This window comes from Chaetura pelagica, unplaced genomic scaffold (assembly GCF_000747805.2).
Source record: "Chaetura pelagica isolate M959 unplaced genomic scaffold, ChaPel_1.0 scaffold364, whole genome shotgun sequence".
Taxonomy (NCBI): domain Eukaryota; kingdom Metazoa; phylum Chordata; class Aves; order Apodiformes; family Apodidae; genus Chaetura; species Chaetura pelagica.
This window is the reverse complement of record NW_009953089.1, coordinates 466,900-484,645: the sequence shown is the minus strand read 5'-3', so window position 1 is coordinate 484,645 and position 17,746 is coordinate 466,900. Positions and strand designations below refer to the sequence as shown.

General features: G+C 52.2%; 1 protein-coding gene across 1 annotated transcript; it reads left to right on the top strand.

The window, feature by feature from the left end:
• Window positions 1–6,197: 6,197 nt before the first annotated feature.
• FAM3D (family with sequence similarity 3, member D) lies at window positions 6,198–10,783 on the top strand. Its single transcript, XM_009997035.1, has 9 exons — window positions 6,198–6,210; window positions 6,949–7,056; window positions 7,364–7,384; window positions 8,008–8,131; window positions 8,388–8,446; window positions 8,820–8,870; window positions 10,140–10,224; window positions 10,367–10,493; window positions 10,694–10,783. The coding sequence occupies exons 1-9, from the start codon at window positions 6,198–6,200 to the stop codon at window positions 10,781–10,783; spliced, it is 678 nt and encodes a 225-aa protein (XP_009995337.1).
• Window positions 10,784–17,746: the final 6,963 nt, after the last annotated feature.

The window sequence follows — 17,746 nt, the reverse complement described above, 5'->3', positions numbered from 1 at the left end:
CAGAAGCCTCCTGGGGGGAGCCTGCAGAGCCTGCTGTAATTCCATTGCTCTGCATCACTGAGTTATTTGCTGAGTCGAGATCAAGCTGATGCCCCATTCAGGGTGCTTGATGTTTTCACTGACATTACATGTGATTTAAAAGCACTTCCCTGCTGTGTGCCACAGTGGATGGCCAAACCCTGGGATGCTGCAGGACATGAGGACAGGACACAAGAGTTCCCCATGCCACTACCACATCCCATAAGAAAAGAACACAGCTCCCCATCCTCCCCTCTGATTTCAGGGAAACATTTTGGATGAAACATGCAGTTCCAGAGAGCAGAGGGTTTTCACACAAGGTTTCTTCATTGGGATGACAAGGCCTTTGGCCCCACTGATGCTTTTTGCTCATTTCCCCTGTAAGCTGCAGCAACATCTCTATCCCCATAAAGGACCCAGAGGGTCTCAAGTCCCTTAAAGGAGGAGGAGAAACTCATCATGAAACTGGCCTCTCCCAGGGCACTGCAAGCCTCACACCACGGGCCAGCTCCTGCTGGGTGGGAAGCAGGGAGATGGAGCAGAGACACGTGCTGCAGCTCAAGGGCTTGGGGCAGTTTGTTACTGAGCTGAGCCACTTATTGCCAGCAGCTAAACAAACTAATAGGAAGGATATTTCCCCAGAGAGGGAGGAGGTTTCTGATTTAGACTGTGCTGTTTAAGCCCAGACTCGCACCACAGATAAAATTTCCTTCCAAGGGCAATAATTATCCCAACGCAAAGCCCAGGCCTGTTCTGCTCATTGTCTGAAGGGTTTTGGTGTGTTCCCCCAGTGCAGAGCTCAGCACTCCCTTCACCTGGGCTGCATCCTGCACCCCTTGCCCAGCACTGGGGGACAGCAGCAGGGGGGAAGCAAAGAAAAGCTCAGTACAGAGTTTTCTGCAGAGAGCACCCTCAGGTGTTAAGCGAATTACCACAGAGCAACATGGATCCCACAGGGGCTCTGCTCCAGCCCACTGCAAGCTGCCATCCCCTGCCACTGCCAGCTCTATGCCTCCTCCCCTGGCTCTTGGCCAAAAAATGGCTTTAAAAGCTCCAAGAAAAGAACTGAAAAAGAAACAAGAAATGGGAACACTTTTGCTCTCAAGCTGCCAGGTAAATGAGGTTCAGCTTTGGAAAATGTATGGAGCTTCTAGTGCTAACTGCAGGGCTGGAGTCTCCAAGGAGTGATTTCTTCTTTCAGAAACATAATAATAACAATAAATGATTAAAAAGAAAATGGCCTAAATCTGTATCTACAGTTAACTCAGGACCCCTTCAGAGCTCAGGACTATTGCTGGATAAATAAATGCTTCTTTGAAAAGGGAACCTTCAGCCTCCTGCAAATGAGAGGCAGCAAAGTGGCTGCCTGGGCCAGCCCACACAAGTGCAGCACAGCCAGGGGGAAAACCCAATGGTTTGTGTTCTTCAGGATTTGTGCTATGTGAGGGGTCACTAGTCCCGGCTCCTTGCCCACCCTTACCCTCTGCCAGCCACCATGTGCTGGTTTAGTGCAAGTGCCAGGCTGATGCCCACCCTGAGAGAGGTTTTCCTCTTCTGATACAGGGAAAAAGCAAGTGCCAAAGTGGAGGGAACTTCCAAAGAGCTCATGGCCACAGGCATAAATACTTCTTTCCCCTCCTGCAGGACAGCTGCTCCCAATCATTGCTGGCCACTGTGTCCTTTAAGCATCTCAGGCGCCCAGCCCTGTGCCAGGCACCCAGATAAGGCTGGGGAGGTGCCATGAGTCACGGAGGGCTGGGCTGGGCAGCTGCAACACCCCACTGCCAAGCACATGGTGTCCCAGCTCCCCAGGATGTCCCGGCAAACGGGCAGCCTGCAGAGAGGGACAGCACACCCGGACACCGAGCGGTACGTAGGCTTCTCCCTTCCCTGAGCGCGGAAACGGGGTTTCTAGAGCCTAACTGAAATAATGCCTTTCTGCAGCACTTTTGTCTGCTGGCAGGATTTGAGGGTTGCACTGGGAAGGTTTTAGTTGTTCCTTCTTGTCATAGCATGGAGGTGAAGGGGAAACCCCATGCTCTGGCATCTTTCCTGCAAGGCACTAGTTTCACAGACAGAATTAATGAACTGCCTGTGTTAATGGCAAGGGTTAAATCCGTGTTTCCACCCGTTATGGGATATGAGGTGTGATGTGTGGTCCAGGTCAAACCCCTTCAATCATCATGGCTTTGGATGAAGCTGCAGGGTGTTTATGCAATGCCCCAGCACACCACCCCAACTGCTGGGTGCTGGCCTCCAGGGCTTTGCTAGATGCCAAGGGTACATTTCAGGTCCTCTCAGATGTGCAATTACTAAACTCCAGAGCCCTTTCCCAGCAGCTGCCCAGAGGAGATGCTGCCATATGGCCCACGCTTGTCCTGCGTTTCCAGCCCCATGAAGTGCCTCTTCCCAGCACACAACTTGCTGCTAGCCCTCAGCACCAACACCTGGGTCCTTCCTTGTGCCCTGGGGCTTGGACACAGGCCACTTCAGTATAACCTGCAATCCACAGCACCAGGATGCCCACCAAGCTGCCATCCACCACTCCTGCGCTGGAGGGGATGCAATCACCCCTCTCCATCTCTCATTGCTGCCACAGCCCATGATTCACTGCTCCAGGAAACCTCACCAGAGAGCTCATAGTGATTTAGCTTCGTGCTCAATGACACATACAGAGAACTGAACAAGCAGCTGCCAACGTCAAATAAAAGAATAAGGGACAGAAACAGTGGCAGCTGTGGATGGGTGACGCTCCCATGGCAGCAGCAACTGAGCACAGGAGGGGCTGTGCCTGCCCCATAGCAGGCAGTGGGTAGGAATGCACCTGCAGCAGGCACCAAAACCAGCCTGTGCCCCTTGCACCAGCCCCACAGAGCTCAGCTTCCCAGCAGCACGTCCAGGTGCCAAATCCTGCTTTGGCTGCAGTTCTGCTCCCAGTCAGGGCTCTGCTGCTTCACCTGGGGCCAGCCCTGCACCCCTGCCCACTACTGCCATGCATCCTGTCTGGCTTCTATTTCAGGATCAGGACCTCACCCTGGTTAACAATTGTACTGGGGGCAGTTTCTCCATTAGATGCCCTCTCCAGCTGTTTGGTGGAGATACAAAAGCCCTCTGGCAAACAGTGCTTTCCTGCTGGGCAGCTCAGCAGAGCTCAGTAGGATTGACACCTGAAACGGCATCAACAGCATCTTCCATCCTCCTGTTGTGGGACCAGCCCTGGACACACAGTGGATGTGCATCCACCTCACACCAGCCCCTCTTCTGCACCCCTGCATTTAGGCTCACAGGAAAACCCTAATTTTTGGAGCAATGAATCACTGGGTGTGGACACGGGTGACATGTGGCAACCACCCTCTTTGGAGCCACATCCCCATCCCGCACCAAAACGAAGGCTCCTGCTAGGAGACAGAATGACATGTAAGGCTTGGAAGCAGGGGAAAAACACCCAAACTAAAAAACACCTGAAATTTCTGAGGAAGAGAAGTGTAGTTTTCCTATGGTGCTGGGAGGAAACAGGAACATTCACGTGCCACATCCTAGAAAACCTCCCTGCCAGGGCAGATCTGCCCCTGTTCCTTTTTGGCAGTGATAACTCAGCTCTGCCAAGCAGCACTTCAGTCCTGAGCAGGCTCAGGGAGGAGCTGCTGCCTTACAACTCTACAGAGCTCTTTAGCAATATTTGTCCAATAACCTTCTTGTTCCTGGAATAGTTTTTAAGCAAATATTTCAGGTTTATTAGGCAAATATCTCTCTTTATCACTCACCACAGTTCCTTCCTTTGTCCTGCTGCTGCCAGTTGTTCACTGGCAGATGCCAAATGCAAACATCTTTTTTTCAAACATAGTCCTGGCCAAAAAAAAATAAAATAAATAAATCTAAACAATCAAAAGATAATGTAATAGAAATTCCAGAACAAGGCTACCCTTTTGCAAATGTAATAAAGTTCCAGGAATTTCACCACCCAGGGACTTTGTACAATAAATGTTACCTGGGATTAAGAAGAAGATAAATAGCCCAAATAAATGACATCCCTAAAGCAGTAGGGGGATTTTGAGGTCTGCCCCCCATCACACCTCATCAGGCACTGGGCTGGAGAACCAGGCAAGAAAGAGGCTCCCTGCCTTTAGAAGCAAAACTTCATGCTGGAAGGAGCAAGAGGAAAGAGTCCTGTGCTGTCCTGCCATATCTAGCCACATCAGCATTTGTCCTCCAAAAACTTTAAATGCTCCATTTTCAGGTGCAGCTCTTCCACCTGCTCAGTGAAATGGGCTTCTTCGTGTCAGCTCCAACATGAGTTTAAAACCCATTTCAGGCACAGAGTGCCAGGGGGCTGGGATGAGACAGGACAAGGTGAAGCAGGGAAGAACTAGGGGGTGTTGTGGACCCCTTTGCCACCTCCTGCAGAGACAGATCCTCATTCAAGGCAACTTTCCTCCAGGAGGAACAGCTGCAGAGAGAAGAGAGATGCTGCTGGGAAGCAGGTGTGCTTAGCTGATATCCTATCAAAACCACCGTGCTGCGATAGCAGGGTACACAAATACCTTCCAAAGCTTCCTTTGAAATGCAGCCAAGCCCTGAGGCCACTCTCCTGTGGGAAGCCTCTAGCTCCCATAGGAGGTGCTTCTCCTTGCCACAGCCTCCTGGCAGACGTGGGCACAGCAAAGGGGTCTCCCAGAGAGCAGTGTTGGGTTCTGGCTTTGGACAGCTGACACATTGCTGTGGGGGTGCTGCTCTGGCAGGGCACCAGCCATCCTGGCACACTGCAAACTCCCTCCAGGCTCATAGGCCAAGCAGGAAAGCAGCAGCTTCCCTCCTGCACTGCAGGGAGGCTTCTTTTCTCCTTGTTTTAAAGGCTGCCTAAAAGTCTCTTAGGGTGCTGCTGCAGCCCACCCCAGGGCAGAGCCCATGGGACCATCCCACCAGGACACTGAGGGGGGATGCTGGGTCCACCCTGTTGGCAAGGGGGGATGCCAGGTCCATCCCACCCAGGGGGCCAAGGGAGGACACTGCACCACAGCCATGGTCAGTCATGTGGCCACAGGAATTCAAGCCCTCGGAGGGAACCCAGAGGGGGCTGGGCAGGAGACAAACCTCTTCTCTCCTTCCTCATGACGCAGCAGCCTGAAAACTACTTTCAGCCCAACCCTGCTACAACCTGTTACTCCTTATTTACCCTTCAAACAGGAAAAGCAACTCTCAGCATATCTCTTCTACAGATTTTCTATGCTTCACTAAAGGGCTGCTTCAGTTACCATTAAACTCTTTAGCTCTGAGCAGACATCTCACAGGTGACAATTTCCCTTAGGACTCCAGGGTGGTTTCCAGGACGGACATTCACCAGGCTGCATCTCTGAATTTCAAAGGTAGGAACAGTTCCCCATCCCTGGGAGCACAGTAAGTGGAGTGGCAGGTGTTCCAGCCCATCCATCAGGATGGCAGTGAGAGGGAGGAGGGCAAATGGACTCAGGTACCAAATAGTTCATGCTCCAAATCACAACCACTCCCTGTTTGTGTGGGTAAAGACACTGAAGGATTTAGACAAGTGGAAACATTTCTGTTCTTAAGTCAGGCATCCCAAAACCTGGCTGCTCTGCCCCGCTCAGCAGCACTGCCCTTCTTCCCTCCCTTTCTGGTTTTAAGGAGGACAGGCTCGTTCCCACAAACGTCTCTGACTGGGCAAGGCCAAATTGTAGCTTGCCCTCAAACAGCATTTTGCAGTGCCTAATATTTGAAACCCACTTTGCATCATCCCAGAAGGAAAGACAGCAAAGCTGTGATTGAAGCTCCTCCTTGAGCTCATCGCTATCGGCAGAGTAGAAAAGGGTGATCTATTACTGAGAAAAGAATGTGAACCAGGAGTGCACAGGACAGTCCCAGTGAAGAGTTCAGAGGCTTAAAAATGAAGCAAGTTCATTCAATGCAGCCTACTCCAACGCTCAGGGGCTGAAATTGCAACACTAGGGTGGGACTGAGCACATGTGCCAGGTAGGAATTTATACATCTTTGGTGACCTCTTAGTTATTGCAAATATGCCTAAAGAGAGCAATTAATTTTTCACGTAAAACCTGCCTGGGTTTGGTGGGTTACAGGTGTGCTTTACAGTATTGCCTTCTTTGTCCTCAGAGTGACCTGGGACATCTTGCCACCCCCTCGGTTGTTCTCTCTCTCTCTCTATCACCATGCGGGTGACAGGTAAGGAGGGAGACAGAGATTTACTTTTCTCTGTCCATTTTCTACAGTTCTTTATGCCTCTTTCTCATCTACATGACGCTTTCCAAGCTCAGTGATCCTGACCTTCCCCTGCCAAGGCTACAGGAAAGGGTTTTGAAAGATTTGTGTGGGTTTCAGCCTGTTGTATTTTCCCCAGTGAAACCTTCTGTGGCAGGGAAGATATGGCTATTGAGACGTTCCTGGTTCCATAAGAGCCATTCAGCTGCAATATAAGTATATTTTTCTACTCTCTTACCATGCAGGACTGGAACGTTTTGCTCCAATGAACGTTGCTTTAAAGCCAAATGCCAATCACATTTGTATTAGCAGCTGCTCGACTGTAGCTAGTGACTAATTGGGGGATAGCAGTTTTCCCAGTGCTGGGAATGTAAGAAATATTTGGATTTACAGAGCTTTCTGACTAATTATCAGATTTACTTTAATGCAGAGAGAAATATGAATAGTGCCTCCCAATAGAAGGGTAATGCCTATCTGAGCATCACCACACACTCTAGAGATACTAATTAAGAGATTAAAGTCTATTTAGAGTATGATGAAGGAGTTTTAGCTGCCTTCCCACACCACACAAGCACTGGCTGTCAGACCTTGTCCCTGATAACCTTGGGATACATGGACCAAGGTCCCAAGAAGGCAGAGGGATAGTCCAGTCCCTGACCAATGCTGCTGCTGCTCTCACCTGGCTCCTCTCCCATCCCTCAGTCATCATCAGGTACGTGGCACCGTTCCTCACACTACTGGGCGCCTGGTTCATCCTGCAGACCTACTTTGATCAGAACTGGAAAACCATCAGCCTGCGGAGCTGGCTCGGTGAGGTGCCACTGGGGCTCCAGACAAGGCCAGAGGGAGGGTTTGGCAGCCCCACCATGAACCAGACCCCATAGCTGTGTGTGGCTGCCATCATTTGCACTTGCTGTCCCTTGCTAAGGTTATAGCCACCAGCTCTGACCATCAGGGAAGGGAGGGGACAGCATATGGCTGCATGGGTGGGTGACTCCAGTGGTTCTTGCAGCCATGGGGAGCAGTTTTTGGGAGATGGTGACTGGGTGGCTGCTCCTGGTTTGGGGAAGAGCCAGCAGCTCTCAGGATGTCTAACCCTCCTGCTTGATACCCACAGGTTCCACCAAGAAGCCCAGCAGTGAGTACCACTCCCAACTTCATCTGCATCACAAAACACCACTCCAGGGCTGAGGGTGATGTTGGAAGTGTGATAGCTGCCCTCAAGACCCCTTTTCCCAAGGAAAAAATCCCACCCACCCAAACACAGAGGAATTTTGTTCTGCACAGCAGCAGCACCTTTGGTGGGCTCTGCAAGAACATGAACCTCTCTGTGATCCCCTTGCCCCAGCAGAAGCACATCACAGCCCCATCTGGGCAGTGTGGTGCAAGTCCCTAGCCTGGCCAAGAATGGGGAAACTCTGGGCAGAGACACCCCAAGGGTGCCTTGAACAAGCACCAGCTCCAAATGTTCCCCAGCACACCCTCCTCTGCAATCCCCATGGCATCAGCTGGGCCATCCTACTGCTCACACCCAGAGAGGCACCTCACCCAGCTTGTCCCACCCCACCCCAAGCCTCTGCACCATAAACCTCAAACAAGAAGCTGGTCCCAGCCCCAGGAAAAGCCTCTTCCATGCAAGAAGCTGGTACAGGAGTTGCCCCCTGTGCTCCAGTACCAACCCTGGTCAGGTCCTCAGGGACACAGCCAGTGTCCCCCTGTGGGGACAATGCCATGGCTTCTAGCTCCTCTCATCCCTCACAGGTGAACAGCTACCCAAGCACAAGTGTGGGAACAAGCAGAGCTGCCCCCAGAACCATTTTGCCTTCAAGATCATCAGCGGCGCTGCAAATGTGGTGGGACCCACCCTGTGCTTCGATGGCGTGATGTAAGCAGCAGCTGGCAGGGAGGGGCAGCCCTGGCTGGCCTGGGCTTGAACAGGGCCAGTTTAGCCTCTGCCAAGCACATCGATGGCCATCACAGTGTGTCTGTAGTTTAAAAAATAGTGAAAATAGGGGTTTTTTTTCTACCACTTCTGGGTATGTTTTGCTATCTCCCACCACTTTGCCCCATCACAGTTTCACTGGTACCAGCACCTCCAGGGCATCCCTGCACTTACTGGTGCTCTCTGCTTTCCCTTCCAGCCTCATGAGCAGTGTGAAAAACAACATCGGCAGAGGCCTGAACATCGCACTGGTGAATGGTGAGTAGGGTGGGCTCTAACCCCCCTCTCCCCACAGCCAGAGGCCCTTCCTCCCCAAGGAGGGAACAGGTCACCAGGGACCCCACCCCAGGCACTGGCTGAGCCAAGAGCACATCAGCTGGGTGTCAGATGGGGTCAACAACCATGATTGTGGCTGCCAGCACTGCCAGGGAGATGGGAACAAGCTCGGTTGGGTTGTGCATGTTGGCTCCGTGAACTCCACCAACACCACATCCACCTTTGCAGCGAATACGACACACTGAGGGGAGAGCAAAGCACTGTGCAGCAGGAACCCCAGGCTGGTGGCCAGGCAAAGCCTAGAACCACCCCAGCACAAACTCACTCTGCTCTATTTTGCATTTTAACCTCTCAGGAACAAGTGGGCAGCTCCTGAAGGAGAACACGTTCGACACGTACTCCGGAGGTAAGCGCGGTGGCTCTGCTGCCTGGCAGGGCTCACACCAGGGCTGCTGGCTGCTCTCCTGGCATGTGTTTGGTGATAAAGGCTACTGGACTTTGATCAGGATAGCCAGCTTAGGCAGGGAAAGCCCAGCTTTCCCTGAAGCCATTGAGCCTGGAGTCCTCCTAATGCACCCACATCCAAAGTTGGCTTCTTTTATTTTTACATGCATGTAATAGCCTGACTGAATAAACCAGTCTGAATAAACCAGGGCACTTGAGACCTGAGAGAAGCTACTTTCTGAGATCAGCTAGTTACACTCATCTTGAGAATGTGCAAGTTTCAACTCTGTTTTTTTGAATGCTGGTTGTGGCTGAGCAGCAAGTTGTTTCCCTGCCTTTTGCAGCACAAAAAATGAGCTTGGGGCGTGAGAGGCAAGATGTTGCCTCCGGTCCCAGCAAGGTGGGACACGGAGCAGAGTCTGGTGGCAGAAAAGACCACAACCCTGCCCTTGACAGCTTCTAACAATCTAATATCAAGAAGATGCCCCAAGCTTTGGCAGCACCCCCTCAAAATCTGGCTGGCACTGACTTGCAGGATACTTTAAATCCCATTGTTGTTGCAAAGGTGATCCCAAATCTCTCCAGAATTTCAGTGGGAGACCTCAAAATCATGTGCTAAAACCACCTCTACAGTGCTTTTGATTTACCCTTTGCTGTTAGAGCCTTTCCAGGGATCCATCTCCCTTTCTGCAATTTGGTTTTGCAGCCTGTTCGGGCTGGAACTTCAAGGAGAAATACCAATATCATTAGAGTACAGGCAGAGTTTGTGAGCGAGACAGGAGATGGGAGAGGTACCAGGAGGAAACCGCAGTTGGTTCCTACGCCACTAGATGGGGCATTGGACTCGAGCATCCTACGGATGCGGAATGAGGAGTAATTCCCACAACACAGCAGAAGGCAGGATCGCAGGGCAGGCAGCTCTGCAGTTGAGCATGCTTTCTAGTGTTGGGAAGTAAATTCATGTAACAAGATTTCACAGTTAGGGAGAAAACTTTAGACACAACTTTCCCCGGTAGTTGCAGTACCAGCAGGAGGAAAGTGCCAGCCCTGGGTCCAGCCCAGGCAGGAATACAGGATGAAGAATGCAGCATCTGGGAGCCCATCATTTCCCAGACCCACAACCTTGAAACCTGCCTGGCACTAGCAAGGCCAGGGTATTTCCAACTGGTGTTCTTCCAGCTGCATTCCCTGCTAAATCCCTTTTTCTTTTCCTAATGCTTTCCTCTTATAGACATTAACAAACTGGATACCTTCCTCCGAGGGATCAAGGACGGCACATTTGTGCTGGTGGCAAGCTACGATGATGCTTCCACAAAGTGAGTTTGGCCCCAGGAGCAACACTTGGCTCCCCAAAAACCATCAGCTGGGGGCAGCTGGAGGTGCTGCTGCCAGCAGCAGAGAGGGGACAGGAGGGGAAAACCCCTGGCACCACACTAACACTTTCTTATCCTCTTCTAGAATGAATGACAAAGTACGGGCACAGTTTGTGAAGCTGGGCAGTAGCCACGTGAACAACCTCGGCTTCCGGGATAATTGGGTCTTCTTGGGAGCAAAAGGACTGAGGAACAGGAGCCCCTTTGAACAGGTCTGTGGCCCTCCCCTGCCACCACATCCAGAGACTTCCATCCTCTTTGTAGCACCTCCTGAGCCACATCTCACCTACCTCTCTGCAGAAGACACAGACCAGTGCTGTTCTCCCCCACATCAAGCCAAGCTGCAAGCCGTGTCACTGTGCCACCAACCTCTTTGTTCATTCTCTCTCTCTCTCCCTTTTTTTTCCTGCAGCACATAAAAAATGATAAGGAAACAAATAAATATGACGGCTGGCCTGAGCTGCTGGAGATGGAGGGATGTGCTCCCAGGAAGATGGATTAGCAACAAGCCCCAGCCTGCTATGGAGGCAAGAGCAGTCATGCAGGGGACACCAGCCCCATCACACTGACCCCAGCCCTCCCAACGCCTGATCACACAGCCCAGCAGTGGCTGCCAAGCCCAGGGACCTGCCATTTCACAGTAGGGGCTGTGCAGGGCTTGGAGAAGAGCTGAACAGGTGCCCACAGAGCCTGAGCAAAGGCCGTGCCAGATTTGAGCTGAACTGTCCTCATTTGTGGGTCGACTTGGGGCATTTTATTTTTCTGTCTTTAAACCAAAAACTTTGCAGAATGTTCTTCAGACTTCTTAAATAAGATATCTAATTACAAACCACTACCTGCTCCCTTCTATTTTCAAGCATAATCCAGACTTTTCCTTGTGGGCACAGCATGCCATATCCCCTGCCACCAGTCAGGCATCACCATCACCCATCCCATGGCACTGCACACACATGTTCCCCCTCCCCACATGGCAAAGTTATCCCTGGGGATGCTCAGGCTTTGGTGGTTTCTCCTCCAGTTCTCCTACCAAACCCTACTGTCTCCCACAGATGACCACAGGGATGCCTTGCAGTAATACAGGTTAATATTTGCAGACTGAAGCATTTCCCCCACCCAGCTGCATTGTTCCCGGGTTAAATCCAAGTTAAGTCCTCCGTGCCACATCCCCATAGGTCAAGATAACACCAGCAAAGTGCCAACCGGACTTTGCCCAGCAAAGATGGAGGGATGGATGTGCAAGTTTCTCAGGCAGAGAAATAACTTTTCGGCTGAAGTTGTGCAGCACAACCAATAGGTGGGAGCCTTTTACCGTGAGAGCAGGACCCAGCATCAGCCTGGAGCGATCCAGCCCACCCGGACTGGTGTCTTGCTTCAGCACCCGCACACTCGCTTTGCTCCGGGAGCTGCACCCGGACAAGGGGCTGGCTGACACCACCGGGAGAGAAGAGATCTGCCCAACGACGGCCAGCAGAGCCTACAAAACTCCCTCCAGGGTGGTTCCCATGCTGCTGCCCAACGTTGAAGAGGTTCTGGGGCTGCTTCTGCTCCCCGCTCATGTCTGGGTCCATTCTCCCAAGCACCAGCTGCACCCAAACCCTCCCTGAGACTGAACAGGGCTGAGATCAGATAAGCTGCCTGAGCGACGGCCCGGCCTTATCTGTCATCATGGGCAGGGACAAATTTGCATCATACACAGACTTTAATTTCCTATGATTCCGTCTGGGTTTTCTCCATTTTTTTAAAGCAGACTCGCATTTTTGCAGAACATGAGGGTGGAACATTTCTGCTGGAGAGCTTGGAGCTGTGCAGGGTAACCCAAGGCAACCCAGGACAGCCTTTTCTGCCTCTCATGGCAGGGTCTGCCCCAGCAGAGCTTCTACAGGCAGGTCACATCGGTCATCTGAGCCCACAGGTCACCCCAGGGGAGCATTGGCAGGATAAGGTCAGGAAGAGATGCAGTCTGCCCTGTGCCATCCCACTTTAGGGATGAAAACTTGGATCCAAAATCCAGCACACCCATCAAGGCAACTGTTTTTCCCTAAACAAGGAAAAACTCTGAAATAAATTTCATAACGCCTGTAAGAACTCCCAAAAGGCAAAACTGAAACCAAACCCCCAACCAGCCACCTTGGAGGAACTCCCCAATAGCTGCAGTACTTTATCCCAGCTTATCCACCCACACTTTTAAAGCACACCTGACCACACCGAGGGAAGCCTGTGCCATAAATCGATCCCTAAATCTGCCGCAACAGCAGCGGTTAATCCCAAACACTGAATCATCCCTACCCGTGGCAGCAGTGAGAAATAACACAACAGACACAACAGCCCTCACATCACACAGCCCTACTGCTCTGCCAGCGTAAATATGCCAACTATTTTAAGCCCCCTCAAAGGATCTAGATTCTCTCCTAAGCCAAACTGAAAACAGCCTAAGAGCTGGAAAGGTGGCTGCATGGGGTAAACCAGTGCACAGCATCAGCTACAGCCCAGAAAACAACCAGCCCCTTTCAGCTGCAGGAAGCTCTTCCTAGCCCCATGCAATGCACATTAGAAATCTGGTTGAAAGCCAAAATAAAGGAAATTTCTTTTTAAGCTCACTACAGATGGTTAAAACCAGCTCTGAGTCTACCACTGAGTGGTTACACCACTACTTTCAATAAATAAGAACAGCTGAAAGTGCAGCTCCAGTGCAGGGACCTTAATAATCAGTGTTTTGAAGAACCATTCCTGTAGAAGTCACCATGTCCCAAGAAATAAATCTGACCTTTTCAAAAGTCCTGAATTTGGAGGCAGGGCTATAAATATGGCTTGAGGAATCAAAATTAACTTGCCTATTTTTTTAACAAGGGTGGTGAGTGAAGGGACAGCAACCCCCAAATGAGGGGGTTTTGTGCCTTGGCATTTTAAAAGCTATATTACTGCAGAGACGGGCAGCTATTTGGTTGGTTTTCACTGTGTAATATCCCCCAGAGACTTCAGCAAACATAAACACTCACCTGCCCTGTCTCTCAGGGTGCAGCTCCAGGTAACCTGGGCTCACCTGGGGGCCACAGTGGGCTCCAGCAGCAACCAGGCAGCCTGGGGGATTCACAAGAGCAAAGTTTGCAAAATCCAGTGCCACAACAACAGCCAAGAACCAGAAAGCAGGCGGGTAACGGAGGGATAATCCTGCCTTATTTGGGGGGTATGGATTTATTTCAGCAAAGCACCAAAGCAGCAGCTAGGAAGGATGCCACAGGCAAGGATCGATGGGTGCTGGGGCCCCACAGCCGGACGAATCCGCGTCCTGTGACATCTTGCCCTGTCAAGTGCAATTACTGTAATCTTCCACAGCCTCTCAAAATACGGATCCCAGCTGAGAAACCGGGCATCAGCAGCATGAAAGCTGCCTTTGTGCCCAGGCAGAGCCTGGGTGCGAGCCAGCCGTTAGGTGCATGAAGAAAATGAGTTCTCCACGTGCTGGGAGAAGAGAGGAAAAGAAAGCTTTCCCGCCCGGCCCCACTGCAGACAGGCTGGATCTCACTCGTGTCTTCCCGCAGCGGCCACCGAGGTGCTGGGAGCTGCACGGCTGCACAGCCCCCCGGGAGTAACGGGGCCCGTGAGCACAGGGAACCGGCCGGTCGACCTTAATAATCAGTGTTTTGAAGAACCATTCCTGTAGAAGTCACCATGTCCCAAGAAATAAATCTGACCTTTTCAAAAGTCCTGAATTTGGAGGCAGGGCTATAAATATGGCTTGAGGAATCAAAATTAACTTGCCTATTTTTTTAACAAGGGTGGTGAGTGAAGGGACAGCAACCCCCAAATGAGGGGGTTTTGTGCCTTGGCATTTTAAAAGCTATATTACTGCAGAGACGGGCAGCTATTTGGTTGGTTTTCACTGTGTAATATCCCCCAGAGACTTCAGCAAACATAAACACTCACCTGCCCTGTCTCTCAGGGTGCAGCTCCAGGTAACCTGGGCTCACCTGGGGGCCGCAGTGGGCTCCAGCAGCAACCAGGCAGCCTGGGGGATTCACAAGAGCAAAGTTTGCAAAATCCAGTGCCACAACAACAGCCAAGAACCAGAAAGCAGGCGGGTAACGGAGGGATAATCCTGCCTTATTTGGGGGGTATGGATTTATTTCAGCAAAGCACCAAAGCAGCAGCTAGGAAGGATGCCACAGGCAAGGATCGATGGGTGCTGGGGCCCCACAGCCGGACGAATCCGCGTCCTGTGACATCTTGCCCTGTCAAGTGCAATTACTGTAATCTTCCACAGCCTCTCAAAATACGGATCCCAGCTGAGAAACCGGGCATCAGCAGCATGAAAGCTGCCTTTGTGCCCAGGCAGAGCCTGGGTGCGAGCCAGCCGTTAGGTGCATGAAGAAAATGAGTTCTCCACGTGCTGGGAGAAGAGAGGAAAAGAAAGCTTTCCCGCCCGGCCCCACTGCAGACAGGCTGGATCTCACTCGTGTCTTCCCGCAGCGGCCACCGAGGTGCTGGGAGCTGCACGGCTGCACAGCCCCCCGGGAGTAACGGGGCCCGTGAGCACAGGGAACCGGCCGGTCCCACACCCGGGCTGAGCAGGGCACAGCCAACACGTCAGACCATGGGGGCAGCTCACGGGAAAAAGGTAACGGGGCAGTTGCGCTCGGGTGCCAAAGCGGTGGCGGGACGATGGAGAAGGCACCAGCTGCTCACGTGGGGCTTGTTTTGCCCCGTGCGTGCTAAAGCGGCTGATGGTAACGAGGGATTAGAGGGAAGGGACCAGCTCCAGGGTGCGGGTGTCGCTCATCAGGGGTGGATTAAGTAATTCCACCTGATGGGCTCAGCGTGGGGGCCTGTGGGGCTTTCAGGACACCGAGGAGGGGATCAGAGCATTGCGTTAGAACAAAGTTTGGCTTTCTGGGGAAAAACACCAGGCTTGCTCTGATCACCCCCAGGAGTTGTGGGCTGTCTCCCACTGATGCAGTGTAGAGCAAGCCCCAGGTATTTCTGGGCCTTTGAGCTGCTGCCATTTCCCTCCTGGGATGGGGAGGAGCTGCATCAGATCCCACAGAGCCCATGTGCATCTCCCTCTTCTCCGAATCCCCCAAGGAGAGCACCCAGACAGCTCCAAAATAGGGATTAATGGAGTCAGAGCTCTGCAGGGGTGGCTAGAGATGGCTGTGCTGAGCGTGCTGTTAGATATCATTTTGTTTTCATGTCTGATGACATCAGTGCCTAGAGGTGCATCATCACTGTTGAGCTGTGATGCCCTAATCCAGTATTAGACTTCTGGAGCTTGTGTCCCAGCTCTAATAGAAACACACCTGTGCACCACACTAGGTCAGTAACCTCTATTTCAATGGGGGCAGCAGTGATGCTTTGCCCCAGGAGGGACACTGCTGAACGTGGTCTGTGGGCTTCAGAGGTGTGGGCATCACCAAACCAGGTACCTTGCAGAAGTTTGCAAACCTACTAGGCTTCCAAAATCAGAGCTAGACACTGTTGCAGGGGAAACAAGCATAAAAGCAACCCACTGCCCAGCATTACCAACACTCAGAAAGAAAACTCATACTGATGTGGGACAAGCAAACTTTCACCTATTTTTCTAATCATCAGAGCAGTGCCAGGTACAGGAGGTGCTGCTCCCAGACAGCCCTCTCTTTCTCCAGCACCCATCCAAGGTGTTGATGCCATACTGGCACACTAGGGAGCCACAGTCCTTCCCGGAGCTTGGGACTACAGAGGCACACCTGGAAGGAGTCACATTCTGCTCACAGCTCATCCCCAAACCTTTTCTCACGTGGCTGTGACCTTCAGGCCTCAGCACATTTGTACAGGCATTACTGCAAGCAGGGAAATAAGCTGGTTAAGGTCAGGCTTGGCTCAGCACCACCCAGTTCAGCCCTGCTGCATTCAAAGCAATCTATGCCGGCCCTTCAACCCCCAGACCAGAAGGCTTTTGGTTTTCCCCATTGCTCTCTCTTTCCAAAAGACCACAATCCCACTGCAGCCCAGCACTCAGTGCCCTGGCTTTGAAATGCTCCCAGGGGCTTGGTCTCTCCTGTTGCTCCAGCTCGCTGTGACCTTGCTGGCAGCCCCAAAAAGCTCAGAAACAATTCTACTAGCACTGGCACCAAAAGGTCAGAGATTTCACTCCCATTTCATCCTCCCAAAACATTGCCCAGCCTGACAAAAGCCTGTGCCACCACATGGCTAGCACTGAGCAGGGATGTCTGTGGTGGCTCCTGGGTCAGTGCTGTACCATTAGGCTGAACCTGATGGGGAATGGAAAAGAGACAGCTCCCACTACTGCATTTCCAGAGTGGGCATGAACAGTGGGCTCCAGCCCAAGGATGAGGCCGTGCCCAGGCTTTGGACAGGAAAGCTCTCCTTCCCCCAGCCCTTATAGAACCAGCTCAGCTCAGAGCAAGCCAGGGGCTCTGACAGGCATGACCCCATCCACCAGGTACATCCCAGAGGAGACCCACACAGAAGCACAGAAAGGCTTGGCACCCCTCACCAGCACTGCCTGCATTAGCAGTCTCAGCTGCACCCCTTAGAAGTTTAGACCAGAGCAGCACTCCAAAGGGATTACAGTAGTGGATTGTGGAGTGCAAGGCAATCCCCAGCTCCACAACAAAAGGGACCGGAAAGGCTGCCAGCGTGGCTCCAAGGACATTTCTACTTTCAAAGGCTGCAGCAGCTCCCAAAAAAACGTGTTTTGGTACCACCACTGCCCTGTGGGTACAAACTGACAGCGGGGCTCCAGCGGGTCACAGTCCCCTGCCAGGATACCCCATGAAGGCAAGGGATTTAGCAGGGATTGGTTCATGGGTGCTGCAGAGCTGAGGGAGATTCCTCTGCTCTGCCCAGCACCAGCCCCACCAGGCACAGGAAAGCAGCAAACATCCCTCTAACCACACAAACCACCTTCAAACGATCCCACAAGCGCAGCCACAGCTCCCCAGGGTTCGGGGCAGATGCTTCCAGAACCCCAGGCACCCACACCGCTCCACTACTTTTCTCCCCTGATTCTCAAGGCAGGGTTTACATAGTGGCTGTTTCCCCAGGGAAAGTTTTTTGTCCCCAAATTCACAAGAGTGTCAGTTTACACTAATGTCAGATGAGCTGAGATTAGCCTTGCTGCTGAGCAGGGAGCTCTGCTCTGTGCCTGGTGTAAAACAACACAGGGCAGCACGCCAGTGCCCGCAGAGAGGCTGCTCGGTCAGGCAAACCACAGCACCTGGCTGCCCAGGCTGAAAACCAGAGCTTTAAAACTCCTTCATGTGAACCTTGCAGAGGGATGGGATCAGCATTTCTGGGAGCTGCAGGTGCAGTGACTGGACTGGGAAGACCATGCAGCAGCACTGCTCCCTCCCATCCACTCTGCATGCAATCCCATCAAAGCCTAAAATGCAGCCACATCTCCCAGCACTGCCCTTGCATATTCATCATCAGCCACTGCTCCCCCTCTGCATCCCTCAGAGCTCTTTCC